Source organism: Festucalex cinctus, chromosome 14, assembly GCF_051991245.1.
Source record: "Festucalex cinctus isolate MCC-2025b chromosome 14, RoL_Fcin_1.0, whole genome shotgun sequence".
Classification (NCBI taxonomy): Eukaryota; Metazoa; Chordata; class Actinopteri; order Syngnathiformes; family Syngnathidae; genus Festucalex; species Festucalex cinctus.
The window spans coordinates 18,595,881-18,616,555 of NC_135424.1; the positions used below are offsets into that span (position 1 = coordinate 18,595,881).

Below are 20,675 nucleotides of genomic sequence, written 5' to 3' on the forward strand. Positions count from 1 at the left end.
TGATTCACTCAATCATCAGTCATCATCTGTGCTCCGCTTGTTCTCCCTTACATTCCAATCCTGTGTGCTGGAGCTTCACACTCATGCTAAAAACATTACTTTTCTGAATATATACTTTTTTAATGTTTACTGCACTTTCACTGTTTTCTGCTCCTTACTCAGCTCTTTGCCATTCAACAATAGCTATCAAAAGCCACTTTCATCCACTGTATCACTCTTTATTTAGACTTTAAACTCAGAGCATTTTTCAAACAGTGGCGTTTAATTTGTTCCTGCCCACAGAAGTGAATGTGAACTGTAAAGTGCATGTACACCTGCCTCTGGTAAGATTCACTCGCGGAGGCAGCATTTACACTTGCCCAAGAGTTGTTCAGAACAGTGTGTTTAAATGGGCAGAACAAATTCTGCTTGACAACAAGATCTTGTGCAAAGGGACACGGTCAGTATCTGAGATGTTGTTTATATCTGCGAGATAGCGGAGATGTTATTTTACTCATGATGGAGCCTGTTTTTATGGTTTAGTCTTGAGTACATTTCTATCTTGAAGCTATCCTGTTCTAAAATTGACCTACTTGTGTCAGCTTTCTAACATGACCTAATGCTTAATCATTAGAGGCCGTGATACTGAATCAGCAATTACTTACCCTTTCTCGTCAGCCTCATCTTAACCGTCAACGTTGGTGAAAAATGTGCTATCTTTGAACAAATGTCACACTTTAGACGGAAACAGTTGATTTAAAAATAAGTTGTGCTTTTAGACTTGTGCTTGTGAGTAAGCTTAACACTGCATGTTATTGTGTTCGCAGCTCATTTCTCAAGAGACCTATTTGTTATTCAAAAAAAGTCACACTGGGAAAATAAAGTGGTTAGACAATATATTGAGCATTGGGTGGTCCGACGTTAAAAGCTGTACAAAGGTTTACACATTTAACGGTTCACCAGAACAGAACCTCATTATTAAAAATAAAAATACATCAACTAAATACAGTATTAGCAAATCACAAGGCAAATAAATAAATAGTAAATCTCCCTCACTTGTCCCTAACTTAACATAAACATGTATAATTAAAGTTGCTGGTGTAACAGTATTTGAAAGCCATCGCTTAAAAAAATGAGAAGTCACTATTAATTTTAACACAAAATAATTTTCACTATTTTATGGACAAATAAGGCGTGTATGTATTCCACATAAATTCTCTATATTACTATATTTGTTCTTAAATATTCTTGATTTTTGGGTCTGATTGTTAGAACAATATACTGTATGACTATAAAGGAGGACACTTTGCGGTACATTTGATTCCAGAAAAATATAAATTAACAGTAATTCTATTAACATTAAATTATTGAACTTCTTTTGAGAATTTAGTAGGCAATCAAACATTTGATTCTTCTTCTTCTTGCTTTTTTTTTTTTTTTTTTAAATACAATAATCAGATACTATATTTGTACATATTGTATCAACGTCCAGCCAGTGAAGTCAACTGCTAATGTTAGCTAGCTGCTAACGCCCGCTAGCTGCTGACTGACTTAGTGCAAAAAGGGCAGGCACTTGGTGGCTTATGAAATTTAGATTTCCATTATTTCCAATAGGAAAAAGTCCTGGTCTCACTGTGAAATACACATGAACCTTGCTTCTTTTTGTTTTTTTTGTTTTTTGTAAGGGATAAATGGAAGCTAAGCAAATCATTCAAAGTGTGTATTTCACTGAAGAGGAAGTTAATCCAAATATGTTTTTACAATATGTCGTATGTGCCTCACTAGTCTAAACACGATATTTCGATTAATATTATGTTTGTGGAATATGAGTTAAGCAGCAAAATCCAACTATTTGTATCCACCTCTGATGGACATTTTGCCGCTTGCCACTAATTGAAAATGACATCACAGCTGCTCAGGTAACGACCAATCACAAATCAGCTTTGGAAAACAGGTGGGCCGTTTTCAGTTGATGGCAAGTGGCAAAATGGGGTGGATAAAATATTAATCAAAATACAGTGTTTAAACGCTACATATAACATATTACTGTAAAGAAAAATATTTTGGGGTTGACTTCTATGGAGGACCAAAACTGCCTAAATTCGAAATAAATGATTAACTAAATAAATAAATAAATGACTAAAGGTGAAAATAAAAATGAATATAAAAACTATAATTGGAAAATTATATCCAAAAAATAAATATAAATGGAAATAAATCCATTTTTATTTTCACTTTTGCTCATTTATTTATTTAGTCACTTATTTATTTATTTATTTAGTCGTTTATTTATTTAGTCATTTATTTATTTTGAATTTTGGCAGTTTTGGGCAGTACTGCCAAGTCAAAATGTTATTCAAATGAGGGGGTGGTCCTAAGCGTGTCTTGAGTTGGACTCCACCATTGCAAACTAACTAAATAAATAAATAAATAAATGACTAAAAGTGAAAATAAAAATGAATATAAAAACTATAATTGGAAAATTATATCCAAAAAATAAATATAAATGGAAATAAATCCGTTTTTATTTTCACTTTTGGTCATTTATTTATTTAGTCACTTATTTATTTATTTATTTAGTCGTTTATTTATTTAGTCATTTATTTATTTTGAATTTTGGCAGTTTTGGGCAGTACTGCCAAGTCAAAATGTTATTCAAATGAGGGGGTGGTCCTAAGCGTGTCTTGGGTTGGACTCCACCGTTGCAAACTGACTAAATAAATAAATAGATAAATAAATGACCAAATAAATAGATAAATAAATGACTAAATAAATAAATGACTATACAAATTAATAAATTACTACAAGTGAAAATAAAAATGGATTTATTTCCATTTATATTTATTTTTTTAGATATAATTTTCGAATTATATTTTTTATATTCATTTTTATTTTCACTTTTAGTCATTTATTTATTTATTCATTTATTTATTTATTTATTTATTTATTTATTTATTTATTTATTTATTTAGTCATTTATTTATTTCGAATTTTGTCAGTTTTGGTCCTCCATTGGACTTCTCAAGAGATCCAAGCAATTGTTTTAGTCGCTTAAAAACTGCTGGTTTAGGAATCGGTGTCTTTTCCTTTCAGGCATGTACACATCTCCAGATTGCGCCTCAGTTCGTCTATCCGCATGTCCTTGAGCTGGACCAGGCGCTCCAACTTGCTCACCTTCATTTCCAGGATCTACGCACACACATGCCAACACATAGATGGGAAAACAACAGGCAGTGTATTGACTCATGTCCAGCGATGCGTGATGAAAGAAAAAGAGGAAGTGTTGCAAGTCGCCTCTTGCCTCACATGCAGATGTTGTCACACATTGAGAGTTAAAATATCCACTGAGGTGAAACTGACTCACTGACCACTGCTGACACAGCTTGTGCTATATATGCATGCACACCTGCAAAATGTCTATATGACCTGATTTTCCCCCCAGCAGAGAATGAAAATAGGAAAACGAGTCAAGCGATGTGTTTCACTGATTGGTGCGTACCTCCACTGTTTCTTTCAAAGCCATGGCCGCATGCTCTTTTTCCTTTAGAATTTGGCGTACAGCTGGGTCCAAGTTGGCGTAAAACTGAGCTGCGTGTTGTAGTTTGCTGCAACATTAAATACGCACAAAAAACAAAGTGGATATAGAAAAAGTCCACACAACTTGTTAAAATGATAGATTTTGGCATTAAAACATGAGACAATTGGTTGATGGCCATGTGAAGCTTGATTTTGTTACCTCGTCTCCATTTTTAACTTGTCATCCCGTTTGGCCTCCACACGTACCATCTCAGACAGATATCTGGCCTCACTCTGACTAAACTCTGGCGCAAAGAGAAGAAAATGTGTGACACTCCCTCTACAATCATGTCGACTCTTCTTAAGAGGTGAAAAGTTTGCTGTTGTTGGACGCCATACAAAGTCCAGTAAATCTTCTGAGCACAAACAATGGGGGAAGATGGAGGATTAGGCTGATGAGGAGCAGAACAAGGAAGGGAATACATTGAAGTTCTGCCATGCTGATCAGTGATAAGGCCATCTGCTGATACAGGGATGTGTGCTCTGTGTCTCTCTGTGATAGCACGCAGGGTGGAGGGGAGGAGAGGAAAGAGGAGCTGGTCTGAGGTCAGCTCGCAAGGTTATTTGGCGGGAAGGATGAGGTGTGAGAATAGGAGGAGAGCCATGTCAGCGACTGACGCCCAAAAGGTTGCGACATTTGCTTATCGCATGTGTGTGTGTGTGGTCACTATGATCTCGATAGAATGACATGCACTTACAGGGGAGCTAGCAGAGAGGATCAGGGAAAATCTTCTAGAATTAGCAGGTATCATATTTAGGGATGACCAATTAATTGGATTCAAAGTGATATCATAATGTAGTACAATCCATTTTCTTTCTTTCTTTCTTTCTTTCTTTCTTTCTTTCTTTCTTTCTTTCTTTCTTTCTTTCTTTCTTTCTTTCTTTCTTTCTTTCTTTCTTTCTTTCTTTCTTTCTTTCGCTTTGACTTACGAGCGCTGTATGGCATTGGTGGCAGTAAACTCAATTCAACTTACTTCACAATAAGCAGCACTCTAGCAAATAGTGTACAATTCTTCAAAAATAAATAAATAAATAAATAAATAAAAAAAATGCTTCAAGCTGTTTAAGGCCACTCCCAGTTGAAATTTACTATCAAACCAAGAGGGGAATTGCTATTGACGTGCTATCAGTCTGTTTTTTGTTTTTTGTTTTTTGTTTTTTTTGTTTTTTACAACCCTTCATCAAGGGATATTTTACACAAATGACAACACGTATATGAGTAATTTAACAATACCCACAGGCTACAGTACATTATTCTCTACAAAAAGACAAATTTTACAACTTAATGAGTCACAGTAATAGTAGAAGAAGAAGTCTATTCTTCTTTGTTTGTATCTGCATAACTCTATTATCCATTACTGCCATCCAGTGGCCAAGACAGGCACAAATAGCAGCACAATTGAATTTCTTCAAAAAATAAAACAATAAAATGTACGTTTTTTCTTTTTCATTTATTTAGCTTCAAAAAGAATGGTGACTTTTTGCAGAGCTGGCTGATGAGCTGATCGTTTGATTCAGTTGTGTTGGAGGAGTGAAAGATGGAAAACAGGATAGATAGGGCCACACGTAGTTTACATTAAAAGTGCCATACGATTAGCTCGAGACCAATCTAGGGTGCACCCCGCCCCTCACCCAAAGTCAGCTGGGGATTCAGCTCATCTGTGACCCTAATCAGAATAAGCGCCATGGAAAATGGGTGGATCGCAAATTACACAATTTCTATTGGAGTAAAAAAACAAAAACAAGGATGTGGTTACCTGTGAGCGTTCTTTCTGGGTTCCTGGTGTCAAAGTATTCCAAATCCTGCATTGAAAATAGACTTTAACAACAAACATATCACACATGTCTATCCAGGCTGGCATTACATACTGATATGAGGTGTATCTTTTCCTCCAACTTCTGGTCTATCTTCTCCCTGAGGCCGCTCAGCACACTCTCGATCACCCCCGAGGACCGCAGTACAATCTTCTTCACCGACTTCTCAGGCACGTGGAAGTTCAGCTTGGAAAACACCTTCCTGTGTATGCAAAATGACATTCAATAACACGCACACATCTGTTTCCAATTAGGAAAGGAGCAACAGATGGAAGGCGTTTTGTACCGACGTTGCATGTTGTGATGATAAACACCACAGGGATCCTCGGGGCTGGCCGTGCGCCATTCAAATGGTCCGGGACAGTGTTTGGACTGGTTCTCACGGCCAAATGAAGAGAGTTTAGCTAAGTTCAGCCACTGAATAAGTTGATGTATCCACTGGGAGTGGTGGGTAGGGTTGGCAATCGACATACTGAATTCCCATTGTGCCCGTTTTACATCGCTACAGCTATACTTTGAGCGACAGGATATTGTAGAAAAATATTTATGCTGTGTGAATTTGTTCCTCAGTCATGGCCAAACAAATACAGCACAGGAAGCCTCAAGTAAAGTGTGTTTGGGATACACAATCACTGGCCACTCAATTCATTAGTTGTGTACGGCCTGTGAGAACGTTTGCCTGGATTTTTTTTTTTTTTTTTTTTTGATGGATGAATGCATGGACAATGTGTTGCGTCTCGCCTGTTAAGGAGGTTCCAGTTGCTGAGCTTCTGCTGAGTGGAGCTGGCAGGAGTGTAGTTGTGCAAGTCAATAAGCTTTGGGAAGAAATGTTTGACAACCTCAGCCACCATCACTGCAGACAGACAACATATTGGTGAATTCTTCTCATACAACATCATGTTACGAATAGCACACAATTAACTAGTTTGCGCATATTTATGGCCTAGAAGTGTTTTTTTTTTTTCCATATAAGAATCACATTTAGACACAATTAAAACCACAAAATAAAATAAACAACACAAAATCATACTATAAATTCATAATACGTAGCTAGGAACTGACCATATTATTATTAATGTACACCTGAGCTATAGTTATTAAAAATTCAAGTACACTTATAGTGTGATTTCACACCTTCACAATTCACATCAATAAACAAAGATTATCTCTGTTATTGTCTATCAAAATAAACATGATTATCTTTGTAAAAGCAGAATGTTCGATGCGCATGTACCCGTAATGATGTGGCTGTTGTCCTAATTTTAGCTTTAGCCTAGCTTGAAGTACCTCCATCGCTGAAGTCATTAGCGATGTTTCTTTTAGGTCTTGAAAGACGAATTTTATCTATCCACGCGTACAAATCCTGCAGCTCATCCTCGTCTAGCTCGCGATCCATTCGCTATTGGCGTTTCTGTACACTTTATGAATTCACTTTTGACCGTTTCAAGTGCTCCGTTTCAGAGCAGACGAGTTCGCTGGGTTGTTTGAAAGGGTTGCTAAGCAACACTGCGTAAATGGCCTGTTACGTAAAGAGCGAAAGCAGAGGAGCAGTTTTAAATGATAATATTGCTTTAGTTTATGTACGTATTTTACTAATTTTTTTTCCCGTATTTTACTAATACAGTGTATCTTACGCAGTTTGACCAAGTTTATAATTAAATACACTACATTAATTAGACAACGAAGAAACACACTTCCCCCCCATATCTTTTAAATGATTTTCCCCCATTACAAATTCATGTTCCGTGAAAACAGTGTTATATATAGTATGCTATAAAGTTTGGGGCTCACTTAGAGAGCAACTTAAAAAAAAAAGGCATCACAATTTTTATTTACCCACTTAGCCTTGACTTTCTGATATTCTTTGTTGGGGGAATTTGGGAAAAAACAACAAAACAGTGCAACTGATAAAGTGTCCTTATACTTATAGTTTTAAATTAATCAGAAACACGAGTATCAGACTATACATTGTTAATAAAGTAAAAAACAAGCAAAAATAAAGCTTTTATTTCCAAAAGAAATTTCTAAGTGACTCACAAACCTTTGGATGGTAGTTTATCAATCAATATTATTTGTTCATGCTAATAGTAAAAATAAATCAGACAATTATAGATAAATGCAGATATATGCTGGTAGGCATTAGATTAATATGATGTGCTGTGATTTATTACCACCCTTAAATAATTTTGCAAAGCAAACGTCAAGTTCTCTGTAATTTTATTCAAAGACAAGCATGCACACATCATGGCCTTTATAAATATAAATGAAACTCAAGTTGAAATTTGAGTCCTCGTTGTAAGGAATGAATTATTACTACTTTTGTAAGGGAAACATGATGATGACTACTGCATAGTACATATTAAAAAAAATCCTTGAGAAGTTAAAATCGATGTTGCAATCAGAAAAAGACAATCATCAAGCACAAATTCATACAGTCATACAGTCCCACAAAAGGATTCAAGGCAAAGTCATATTATTCGCATTCTGCCCTTATCATACACAAAATCTTTAAAGTGCCCACATTGGTGCCACATTTGAAAATTCCTTAACTTGTCTAGTACCAAAACAATGTGAAAAGAGTTACAGCATCAGCAGTGCAATCATAAAGTCTTCACATATCTCAGGATTGAGGAAGAGGAGGACGAGGAGACGTTTCCCTTCAAACAGACCATCGTCATCATCATGGTTGCGCAGCCATTAGAGCTGTCAATCACAGTTTAAAAAAGAAGCAAGGCAGACGGCGGTAATCCTCACAGCGTAAAAAAAAAGAAGAAAAAAGCACTTTTGCTTATTTTTGTTGTTGATCCTTCAGCTGGATCTCGTCCTCGTATGAACCCACACCAACGTCTCCTGAGAGCTTTTTTTCCCCTTCTTTTTAAGTCCTGGAGGTGAGATAAGAGCATCAGTGTCTGAGGATCTCAGAAGCGGAAGGATTCCCCTCGGTCATCTGGGTCTGCTGAGTGGAGTCAGAGCAGCTCTCCCTGCAAGCTACACAAATAAATACCATCAGGAAGCACACAGAATAATCTTCTTTCAATAGAATCTCTTCAGACGTTAAAACATTGATGAATTTAGCAATTTTTTAGATTTAGTAAGACAAAAAGCATAGGAATAAATTTAGCTCATGTCAAATTTTGTTTGGAAATCTTTAGCAACTTTTGAAAGTGACTCAAATGCAAAAACGCACACATATTTCCTCTAAATGACCAAAATAATTACACTCATGGGCAACAAATTTTACTACTTTTTGAGAATTTTTTTTTTTGCGCTGATTCAGCATCTGTCCTCATTTTTCTCTAGTACATCAGGTTTTAATAATAATAATAATAATAATAATAATAATAATAATAACACATATTAATCAGAATACAATATTTAGACCAGTGGGGCCGCATAATATGCTATATTATTGTAAAAAATAAATAAATAAATAAATAAATAAATAAATAAATAAATAAAAAATAAAATTGGCTTGACTTTCCCTGTAAAACTAAACAATAGATACAAATATCCATACATCCATTTTCGGTATTGGTTATCCTCACCATCGGGTCATGGATGAGCACATATCCCAGCTGACTTTGAACAACATGAGTTGCCGAAGCTGTGTACTATATGTCCCATCTCTTTTTTTGCATATTGTGTATTACTTGTCAGGGACAGCTAATACCAAGCCACTGCTTGTTCATTAAATCGCTACGCTGGAATGATGGCCAAAAAAACACAATCATGAATGCGGATTCCTCAGGAATAACAATAAGAGTCTGGCGGATTGAGGGAAGCATCACTGTGGTGCCAATACATACCAGCTGAGTGTGAGGCAGCTGCGGAGGGACGACGGCGGGCTTTGGTTTCACTGGAGGCGTGACGGGTTTTGGCTTTGTGACCTGTGAGAATGCAGATAATTACATCAAAAGAACAAAAACATTGACTACATGCGCATTTAAATGCTGACTTACTGGTTTGGTTGTAAGCGGTGGGAGAGGTCTGGACGGAGGTAGTGGCCTAGCCTGGAAGTAATCACAGATCAATATGTGACTAACTAATCATGTTATATAGACCCAAGTTTTTGGACACGCCTCTCACAGTAGAGTTTTTTTGTTTCATCCCTGAAAGAAAAAAATCTGAATTTTGCATATTTATTACAAATAAAGAACTGAGGAATTACTTTAAGGGGAAGTCACCCCCCAAATGTTCTCTGCTTCAGAAAGCAGGTGAGCTGAGATTGGTCGTTGCCTGAGCCCTGAGCAACTGTGATGTCATCTTCAGTTGATAGCAAGTAGCAAAATGCCCCGCCCCACGATATGGATAAAAATGGCTCTATTTTGCTTCATAACTCTTATTCCACAAATGTAATATTAATCCGAATGTCATGTTTAGAGTAGTGAGGTAAAATTCAAGAAATATTTAAGGTTGACTTCCACTTTAACAAAGCTAATACAAGTAACAAAGCTGAGTTATTAGCAGGGGTGTCGCACCCGTGTGGGATGTGGGTGTTTCAACACCCCTCCTTTTCCTTGTGAAAGGGTTTAACGTCCAAACTTCCTCTTCTGTTTTCAACATATGGACAATAACAAATTGTTTGGGGATGTGGGTGGGGGGTGGGGGGTGGGGGTGGGCGGGGGCAACTGTCACTCACAATGCTGTCTATCCATTGATACAGCATAATGAGTGAATGCATGATTAAAACTATTAGCCATTTTGCTAACATTTGATTACGTTCCATTTTATACTGTATATTACCTCAGAGTAGATAGGCTTGTTCGGCACTGCTGGTGGTTGCAAGAGTGGCTTTAAACCCTAAAAAACAAAATAAAATATGTGACTTAAGTAGAAACAAACATTAAGGAGAATAAGGGTGGCTCTCGTGGGGGTTCTGAACGAACGTCTGGATCACGTTACCTGTTGGATCTTTGATGGCTGAGGTACAGTTGTTTCCTTTCTGGGGGGCTGCCGGACACAACGAAGTGGAAAGAAAAACATGATGAGTGCTAGACAGACTACAAGGAGTGGACTGACTTGGCTTAGTCATTGGAAAGTAGAAGGTTCCAGACACAATATGGGTCTTTTGGGTGCAATGCTACAGAGACAATTACGAAGACTTGTGTCTGGGATCACAAAAATAGGTATAATTTCCCCATGACTTAAATTCCTTGTTGTCTTTGGCTTTTAAAAGATTTCGAAGTGGCAAAAGCTGCACGATTTAACCGACAAACCTCAGGAGCTGTTCTGCAGGGCTTGGACGCCACGGAGAAGGAAAGCGGTTTACACACTTGCGTGGCTGAAGACTCCACAAACGTTGGCTGGCTGATGTTTGTGGAGCGAAGATGAGGGCTGCCCCGTGCATTGCCTGATGGAAATAAAGGATTCGTCTGACCTGAGGTAGATTGGAGGCATCTGTAAAATAAATACACAATAATTAAGATAAAAAAAAAAACTTTGGGCATTGATCCGTCAAGGTCAAGCAAGTTGAATGTCAAACCTCTTTGAAGGTTGCACTTTCTGGCTGCAGCACATGAAACCTCCGATGAGAAGGGCCGCGACTATGAGCAAGCTCACAGCCAGGGACACAATAAGCCCCAGTCCGCTGCCTGTAAACACGCACATCACATTATCAATATCCATTCATTACTTGAGGGGAGCGACAGTGTATGTCAGTTCACATCATTACTGTGGCTACGAAGGGAAATTCTGTGAAATCACTTCTACTGGTGTCTCCATTTGATCACAAGAGCTCAGTTGTCTGACTCCACGTGGAATACATTCAAGTAAGAAAGCAAGGCAAAGTCACATGCAATGCACACTTATCAAGCTCAACTACAACTGTGTACTGTACGTACACTACACTGACCATCATATCAGTGCGTGATTGTCGAAGTTCATGATTATACTAGTGGAGCCACACTGTTTTATCGTCCTCTCTTTGTTTTGACTCCTACACTCTTTTATTCTTTCAGTATCTATTTAAATCCAACTATTTAATGTCTGTGTTTGGAAAATACTGTAGCATTTAAGATTATTCAAGTTACTACATGTATTTTTCCTAACAATTTTTAATTTGTCCTAATTTTTCCATATTAGAGGCATGGCCACCATTTGAGAAAATACAATTTTATTTTGGACACTTAAAAGTTGATACCACTTGCCTCACACACTACAACATGTATTTATTTACCTGTAAGTTCTGAATCAAATGTTTCCTCATCATTATATATCATATAATATCCTAATATCTGACTAAAACTAAATTGACTACTCTATTGTCATACACAAAGAAACTATCAGTGCATCTTGACTCGCTTTTAGTGTGACATACAGTACGCTACATACAGTTACAGTATGCTCTTTAATTACATGTAGGTAAATGAACTGTGAATTGTATTCTCACACTACTAATACAGATTTAAACACATTTCTTTCTTTAAATTAAACAATGGAAAACGTATATTATGTATTTAAATATTGTATTGTTTCTGTTGTGTACAATGATCAAAATAAATAAATAAAAATCCAATCAAAATAAATGGATTACGTGGACAAAGAGTATGATAGAGTGTAAAGTTAAATTCTGCAGCCACATAAAAATGATTATATACATGATTGTGTACAATACCTTCGGACACTTCAGATTGCAGGACATCACAGAAAGGTGGAGCCCAGCCAGGATCGCAGTGACACTTGCTCTGATGGTTACAAACCTGTTGGAGATAAATTCAGTCAGTTTGGGATGCTTCAAATATTGAGCGCGTCTGTGTGTGTGGGGAAGATTTTCACCCCGTGGTTGTTGCATTTGGCGGAGCAGTCATCGGTTCCATATGCTCTTATGTTGCTGATGTCTTGACACTTTTGGTTGTAGCATACCTTAAAAACAGATCAACACACATTTTAGCGTGTCTGAGGAAGCTACAATGTAAAGCAATTATTTTTTTACCATATTGTTGCCACACTTGGTACCAGTGGGCACCATGCCCAGGTCTGCAGGGTAGTTGTCCTCAGGGTTCATGGTCGCCTCGTTACATTCCTCATTTCCTACTTTGTAAAAGGACTTCCGGGATGTCACTGGGAACTGCCATCCTCCCGAGCAGAAGAGAGTCGCGCATGATTGCTCTCTGCAACCAAACGGCAGAAAGCAATGAATCACAAGATCAAGAATGCAACACTGTTGTGCTAATATGTGTCAAAACATACTGGCCAGGACATCTACGCATAAACGGGCTACTTCTGCAGCCTCCATGCTGGAAGAAACAAGCATCTGCAGCGACTTCAGCATCTATAAACCAGACACAAATTGATTTCTGTTACAGAATTAAAGATAATATTGTAGTTCTTTAGTAAGTATATCTTGTTTATATAGCTCATGCAGCATAGACAGACTCACAGTGCTTCAATTGGTTAGAATATGACTCACCATAAATACAAGAAAAAGACAAATAAATGTAATTAAATCAAAATAAACTAAACAATCAAGTTTGACTGGAATGGCTGCATTAACTACTACTAGTACTACTACTACTACTAACTACTTTTTGTCTATAGACTCCAATGGAAGTGCAGTCCGCATTGTGGAAGCAATTGACTGCAAGGATGGTGAACATCCACCTTTGTTTTAGATGGATACAGAGCCAGCAAGAGGAGGATGAGGATTTTGACCAGGGTTCACCAACCTTTACTGTCAAAACAGCCATTTTAGGTGACATAAATAAAAAAAAACTGTCTGGAGCTGCAAAACCTTTGAACATTATGATGAACGAAAGAGTATGTTCGTGTTAGTCTAATGAACTGAGGGTCCAAGAGCTAATTAGAGCTGTACCATAACAGAAAATGTGCAACATTCAATACTAGAGATTAATTTTCTTTTACCTTTTGTCTTCTATTTTTTTGTGTAATTTTTCAGACTTAGTTTTTCATACATTTTTAGAATTTTCTGCCATTCTGTCAAATTTCTGACATTTTTGGCAATTGTATGAACATATTAAAACAATTTTCTGTCTGTTTTCTTCCTTTTTTGGATATTTTATGCCTTATTTTGCTACCAATTTTCTGACATTTCTGGCAATTTTGTGGACATTTTATACAGTAATTTTTGGGATTTCTTCATTTGTTTTTAGATATTTTATAGTCACTTTTTAAAGTTTTCTTTTCTGCCTTTTTTTAAAATGAATTTACTGACTTTTTTTTGGCATTTTCAGGTATTTTATGGTAATTTTCTATCTTTATTCTTTTGTTTTTGGATGTTTTATGGCTTTTTTGAATATTTTCTTTTCTACCTTTTTTTTTAAATAGATTTTCTGACCTTTTTTTCTTTTCTTTTTTGTTTTTAGCAATTTGTGTCCATTATATGGTAATTTTCTGCTTGTCCTCTTTTTCGAATTTTTATCGTCACTTTTCAACATGTTTATGTATTTTTAAACTTTTTCACGTACCTTTCGCCTCACTTTAAATTTACAAATTTGGACTGACATTTTTTGAATATTATTCTTTCTTTTGATCTATTTAATTAATTAATTTAAATAATATTTAATCTAAAAAAATCTTGAATATGTAATATATATATATATATATATATACACACACACACACACACACACACACACCCACACCCACATTTTTACTTTTTTAATTTTGTTATTATTATTTTTTTTTCAGGGAGCCTCAGGAGAGGGACTTAACAGCCACATGAGGCTCCAGAGCCGCAGGTTGTAGACCCTTAATTTAGACAAAAGATAATTTTCGTACCTGGTCCCCACAGTCTCTTGCAGTGCTGCTGCCGCGACGGACACTGTCCGTTGTAGCAGTATCCCTTCCCACGGTTGCACGGCAGGCCGTTCTGGACGTAGGCGTCGGGAGGACAGGAGGCGGACAGTCCAGTGCAGTGCTCTGCCAAGTCACAGTTTCCTGTCTTTGGCCGACAGACGCTGCCTGACGCTTTCAGCTGCAAACGGTGACGGACCACAAATGCAATTAATCACACACAAGCGACGAGCCTGCAAACTGTCACAGCCACATAGTAGCACTTTGAGTATCATGTGGAGAGTGTATAATACGCACTTGACAATTGTGGCAGCATTCACCCTCAGCACACTGGGCTCCTGCACTAAGTTTGCAGTTAGTCGCGTTGCAGCAGGGATTCTTGCATTCCTTGGAAGCGAGCGTATTGTTCCAACCCAGCCTTCATTGGTGAGCTTTGGTCATGTAAATGTTTGTGTGAGCGCGACGTACCTTTACGCTTCCACAGTCACACTCCTCTCCGGGCTCCAGGAAGGCATTGCCGCACACTGGCCCACCGTAAATGCGGCCAGTAGAGGGGGTATCCAGCAGACAAGCTGGGTTGATCTCCTCCAGGAACCTGTTGAGCTGCTGCTTGCTGCAGCTGCTGAACATCTCTGGAGGCACGGTACTAGAGAAACATTCAATAAGCAATAACGTTTGCTCTGTGTTTGAGTGTGCAGTAGTTAGCTTAAGATAACTTACCCAACACTCTCTGCCATAATGCAGCCTTTTTTTGACGTCAAAGAACCACAGAGACAGTTTTCGGTATCATGAGACAAGCCCAGGTTGTGACCCATCTCGTGGGCAATAGTGGAGGACACTCCAATTGCGTTGTTGTTATGATCCTGTGTGCACAATAGAAGTGTGTTACAAATTGTATGTGAGTTGTAGTCTACCATAGGCTATCTGACTTTGTGCGCATATAGAGACAAACATTCCGCTCATATTTACACCTATGGAGAATTAGTCTTCACTAAATCTAACTTGCATGTGGTCAATATAGCAATAATATATATAAAACGTTAGGGATGTTTGATATCATTTTTTTTCAGAATGATACCAGTACAAGTACTCAACTCTTAAATAGTCTTTGAGCACCATATGGTGGAGATAATAGCACTATATAATAGTGTTATTCCGATACCGATACTGGTATCGGCAGAGGCGCCGATACTGCATTAAAACAGTGGTATCGGTATCGGTAACTACTCACAAGTAACATGCCGATACCATTAATTCCAGCGCTAATATAGGATTTTGGATGCAGCATCTTGTGTCTTGCTCGTGCACGACATTCACTGATATGTGACATGCTCACTGCATGCCAATCTCAGATATCCTATTGGACCTTGAATGCTCTGAACCAATGGCAGGACAGCTGTTTCATGTTGAGGGAAAAAAAATACCTTAGGTATCGGTATGGTATCGGTATCAGCCGAAACTGCAAAGCTGAGTATCGCAATCAGGGGCCAAAAAATGGTATCGGAACAACACTACTATATAAGTACACTCTATTTTACCAATACCAATACTAAGTACCGATACCACTAGTACTTTTGATAAACAACCCCCCCCCCCCCCCCCCAAAAAAAAAAACAAAAAAAAAAAACAATAACAGATCATTTGAACAAAAGACCAATATATTCCATTATAGCATTTTTCTTTAAAATTGCATGAAATAGCAATTTTCTATTCTTCTAATTTCTAGTTCCTGATTATAAAATGGCCACAAGCGGTATTGGCCGCCGTCATGAGTACCGAAACTTTGCAAGAAGGCTGGGTATCGGCCTGATACCATATCTTGTATCGGTACTTCCATATCCCTAATAAACATGTACAGTGTTCCCTTGCTACGTCGCGGTTCACTTAATACGGATTTTTATTTGGATCAATAACATAATAAGTCAACCGCTACATACAATGCAGCACCAATGCAAACAAAAGTGTATTGAATTATTTAGAACAACATTTTGACAAAAATAAGTATTAATATTCACACTCATATGCATAACGTATAAGAAAAAGAAACATACAGTATTCCTTTGTCTAGCGGTAATACTTTTTCTTTAAACATAAATAAAATTAGTAATTATCCATCCAAACCTGGCGGCATGGAACGTATCATCTGCAAAAAAAGTGAGGCAACACTGTATAGTATATTGATTAGTGAGGAGCGTGGAGTTCTGGTACCAGGAATCGACGACATTTTGTCCAATGCCTAACTATTCCCAGATCACCGTTTATAAAGGTCTTATGATGATTCTGGATAATTGCATGAAATAAAAGAAAGCACCCACCTCATTGACCGCTCCCGAGCTCGAAGTGCACATTGCATTTGTGTTAGCCAGACCAACCGTGGTGCCTTCGAAATCCAAACCCCTAAACAATAAAAAGAGAGCATTTTTCACATACTAGTCAGAGTGGATGAAAGCCAAAAACGACATCTGAGTCCTACGTGATGAATTGTGCGTTGTCATGCTTCACCCTCGGCAGGAGGTTGCGCTGGCGCCACTCGAGAAAGCGGCCGAGCGTTTGCTCGGGATTGGAGCTGACCTGGATTTGATCGTTGTACGACCAGATATCAAGACCTACCAACATGACACGGACGCCCACAGGACGGTACAGCTGGAACACAACAGCAGAATGCACTTAAGCACATTCAAAGGGACGGATGACTTAATACAGTATGTGGAGAAGTTCAAAAGCGAGTCAGACATGAGCAAGGATAGACTGGGTCTATAATACTGTCACGGACCACCGCTGTTGGGTTTACTGTCTGATGAGTCATTGGCCCAATTCCTCGAGAATATGCAAACGGGCAAAGTGTGATATGTGTGAAACTCCTCTGCTTAGGTGCTAAGATTCACAGTTGAAGTGAGAGAACTTCTCCTTTTAGTCACTTGTAGGGAACAGACCGTATCAGTACACTTTTTCTTCAATTCTGCTATCCACAGGAAATGTGGTGCAGGCACAGGAAATATTCCCAGATCGTGTGAATATTAGAATTCAACTAATTCACAGTACTGACTGTTTCTGTTTGTGTAAGAGACACCTACCCTGTCAACGTTGTTTGCTATTTCAAGCACTCTGGCCTCCACTGTCCTTTTATTACCAAACCTCTTGTACTGAAAGGAAAACATTTACTGTACATTAGTACAATTCCTGATATGGGAATCAGCAATGTTGATTAGAGCCAAATGTATTATTGATATGAGAAGAAGAATCAAACCTCTGTGTTGTCGACCACCACAGCGAGCTCTACTGTTCTGGGTTTTCTTCCACCATCTTTAGTTTGGCCTCTGCTTCTCTGGGGAAGTTAGACATTGTATAAGGAAAAAAAAACAATATAAGTGTATTCATTTTTTTTTTTTTTTTTTGAAGATGCACCACAATGTAATGAGATCCAATACAGGAGACGAACCATATACTGTACTAGAGCTGTCAAATTATTACATTTTTAAATCAGATTAATCACATCGTAGAATTTTGTTTCATTAGGATTAATCACTAATTTAAAAAGGCTTTTTATCAACATTTTTTACCTGACAAATTTGAAGAGCACCTGTTATATGTTAATTCCTCTGACATTTAATGTTATGAGGATGTCTTCAACATTTTTTAATCCACTGCACACATCCTCCTTATCATAATTTAGAATGAAAAAAAAATGACAGTTTGACATAAAAAACTATTCTGAATGTCTTATGCAAACATTTACTAAGTACTTTACTTTAATGATGTAGTTATGTTTATTGCTCAAACACAATCTGTGCTACCTTTAACGTAACCATCCACTGTCAAGCTGAAAGATAATCTGTGGTCAAAATTAAAAATTAATAGTGCAATTAAGATACGTTAATACATGATTAATGAAATTTTTTGGTAGTTTTTACTCTAGGTTAAACTAGGGATATATATATATATATATATATATATATATATATATATATATATATATATATATATATGTGTGTGTGTGTGTGCGTGTGTCTTTACCAGACTGCTAAGCTGGAACAGCCCAGACGGACGAGCGCCATGATCATAGTACATGGTTGTGTTTCCATGGGAACAGGAGCTCCTCTTCCTTCTCAGGTGTTTGTAGTTGTAAACTGCGTGAAGACCCTCATCACTGTGAACTTCAGCCTGCTGTGAGGCCATGGGTTCTATCAGGTATGTCTGATCCCGGAGGCGCACAAACCCCCTGCAGGGTAAAACAGGAACTTCAGAGACAGTGGAGAGACGAGCATTGCCCTAAGGTCAAACTGAAGTCCCTTTGTAAGTCTATCTGGCAGAAAATATGTAATATGTAGCAGACATCTGGATCTCAGACCCAGTCATACTCAATCTTATTAATTCTAATGGAGGAAACGGCTGCAGTGGAGTCTGTATTTAACATGCTGGACATGAGTCATAATGGACAGTCTCAAACTATAATGGCTTTAATGCCATGCATTGGCAACAATAAAATGCTTGGAATCACATTTACATGACAGGGAGTGGGGGAAAAAAACAAAACAAAAAACAAAACCTTACTTTAATCCTGAACACAGCTCCATGCTGGCGGAGGAGTCGTCCACTCCCACGACGTGTCCATGGTAGTAGCAGTGATTCTGAACATGTCAGGAACACACAGATTTGAACACAAATACCGTAATGACAGCATAAAATGAGGCCAAGTTTGACGTGTTGCACTTTATGAGTCACGGTCAGAGGGGAATGAGAAATCAAGAACATACATTAGCATTACTAATCAACTTCCTGTATGAGACGTCAGCATTAGAGGAAGGAACTGTGGCATTAGGAAATCAAAGTGCCCAGCTCACACGTCAAATTGTGTACTGGGTGGATTTGAAGCAAATTTGAGAAAAGTACAACATGTATGGGTATGATGCCACAGGATATCCTGACCTTGATGAATACATGCAACAATCTCCTGTGGTGAAAACACTGATATGAACGCAAAGTGTTTGGGCACACTGTCAAATTAGTAATTCATTGATCCATGGTTAGATTAGAACAGTCATTCTTAGCCATCTGTATATTTTGATTTTGAGTGAGCTGGACCCTACCGCAGATGTTTTTCCAATCGCAGAGCACATACAATGTAGACACACAAAAAAAGTTATTTCCCTTGTCTGGGTCACAACTTAAATGGGACCATGGGAAAATGTGGGTCCCAAAGGGAGACCAAATGAGAACTTCTGGATTAGAGACCCTTTAGTCATCTAAATTCCTTATTTTATCCAGACATTTTGGGCAATGCTTTATTCTAACTTTGGCAATCATTTCATACAAAGCAAAGCCCATAGAGGCATTTTTAGATGAATTTGAACTCATACATGCACTTCTGGACAAATAGACAATTATCTACAGACATACTCCAAATCTTGTTCAATGTTTTTCTGCAAGAGTGGAATATGTTATCAATACTTACTTTTTTCAATGTGTACTTCCTGTAGGCATAATGCCACACATTTGCTGGTCCTTGGACTTTTTGCCCCATAGGGAAACCCAAAACAATGTAATATATTTAAGATTTAATTTGTAATATTATATCTAATGTGCAGTATATCATAATATAATAAAACTTTATAAAGCTTTATTTGATAATTATGATATTTTTCATGAATTTAGTAAGCTGTGACCCAATAACTGAAAAAGTGAACCCTCATAAAACAACACATACCTCAAGAGCAGGAGTTGCTGTTAGTTGCGTGCCTTGCTCAGAATAATGAGTCAAAGAGAAGGTTTTTCCGATAAGATCCCTGAAATGATCAAGTTGGTTGAAACATCAGCAAGTGTAAATATGTACACAAATGTATGCTCAAGCGGACAAATATAAACCTCTATTACTTATTTCTCTCCAGGTGCAGTGTGCAATTTTGTCCTGCAATCATCACAGAGTACTGGAGTACATCAGGGTACTTCTACACAACACACACAATATTTCAAGCACATGAGTGATTGTTTCAGAGGTTAAAATTAGGTTGTGCTGGAGGGCGTGTGTGTAAAGAGTGTGGGTGACTTACCTGATGGGTGGCAGCATTAGTGATGTGAGATGAATTCCTCAGCTTCTGAGGTGTCACTGTTTGATACTTCATCACATGAGGTAGAGTCCACACACTCCCTGCAAATAGGAACGTCTCAATGAGCCAACAAAGAAAGGAAAAAAATAAAGAAAATAGAAAGCGAGAGAGATATGGAGGGGGGGAAGAAAGAAAGAACTACCCCACGCGGAGAAGAAAATCCATATCAAATATCCAAAGTGGGTCATGTTGCTTGGACGGACTCAGTCATTGTGAGAATGTGAGCTCCTCGGTCTGAGAAAATGCCGAAGAGTCGACTAGCATCTCTCCGCCCCTCCGTGTTGTAATTTCCTCAAACTGACCCTGCCTCTAACGAGTAGATATAACAAGTGAATAATTAAAAAAGAAAAAAAGCCATCCAACTTTACTCTTCAAAAACCCTTTAATACTTTGTACGACGCTGTGTAGGTTAATAAATGCGTTTTTTTTTCGGCAAAACTTCACAAATTG

At 37.8% G+C, this 20,675-nt stretch overlaps 2 protein-coding genes across 3 annotated transcripts; both read right to left on the minus strand.

Moving 5' to 3' along the window:
* Nucleotides 1-858: 858 nt before the first annotated feature.
* Nucleotides 859-6,855, minus strand: spef1 (sperm flagellar 1). 2 transcript variants are annotated; one of them, XM_077495355.1, is made up of 7 exons: nt 6,658-6,855; nt 6,112-6,223; nt 5,425-5,572; nt 5,313-5,358; nt 3,716-3,800; nt 3,479-3,584; nt 859-3,168 (listed from the first exon to the last, which is right to left on the minus strand). In XM_077495355.1, the coding sequence occupies exons 1-7, from the start codon at nt 6,764-6,766 to the stop codon at nt 3,046-3,048; spliced, it is 729 nt and encodes a 242-aa protein (XP_077351481.1). In that variant the 5' UTR covers nt 6,767-6,855; the 3' UTR covers nt 859-3,045. The 2 variants fall into 2 exon arrangements, with proteins under 2 accessions (XP_077351481.1, XP_077351482.1); XM_077495356.1 differs by having other exon boundaries at nt 6,605-6,809.
* Nucleotides 6,856-7,570: 715 nt separating this feature from the next.
* On the minus strand, nt 7,571-20,488 carry adam8a (ADAM metallopeptidase domain 8a). The gene is made up of 25 exons (XM_077496178.1): nt 20,368-20,488; nt 20,169-20,266; nt 19,993-20,066; nt 19,826-19,904; nt 18,673-18,749; nt 18,136-18,340; nt 17,369-17,446; nt 17,196-17,264; nt 16,595-16,764; nt 16,437-16,518; nt 14,842-14,984; nt 14,590-14,767; nt 14,419-14,508; nt 14,107-14,302; nt 12,559-12,640; nt 12,302-12,479; nt 12,145-12,231; nt 11,984-12,068; nt 10,853-10,961; nt 10,587-10,767; nt 10,273-10,320; nt 10,114-10,170; nt 9,330-9,380; nt 9,177-9,257; nt 7,571-8,358 (listed from the first exon to the last, which is right to left on the minus strand). The coding sequence occupies exons 1-25, from the start codon at nt 20,411-20,413 to the stop codon at nt 8,314-8,316; spliced, it is 2,589 nt and encodes an 862-aa protein (XP_077352304.1). The 5' UTR covers nt 20,414-20,488; the 3' UTR covers nt 7,571-8,313.
* Between the last annotated feature and the right edge of the window lie 187 nt (nt 20,489-20,675).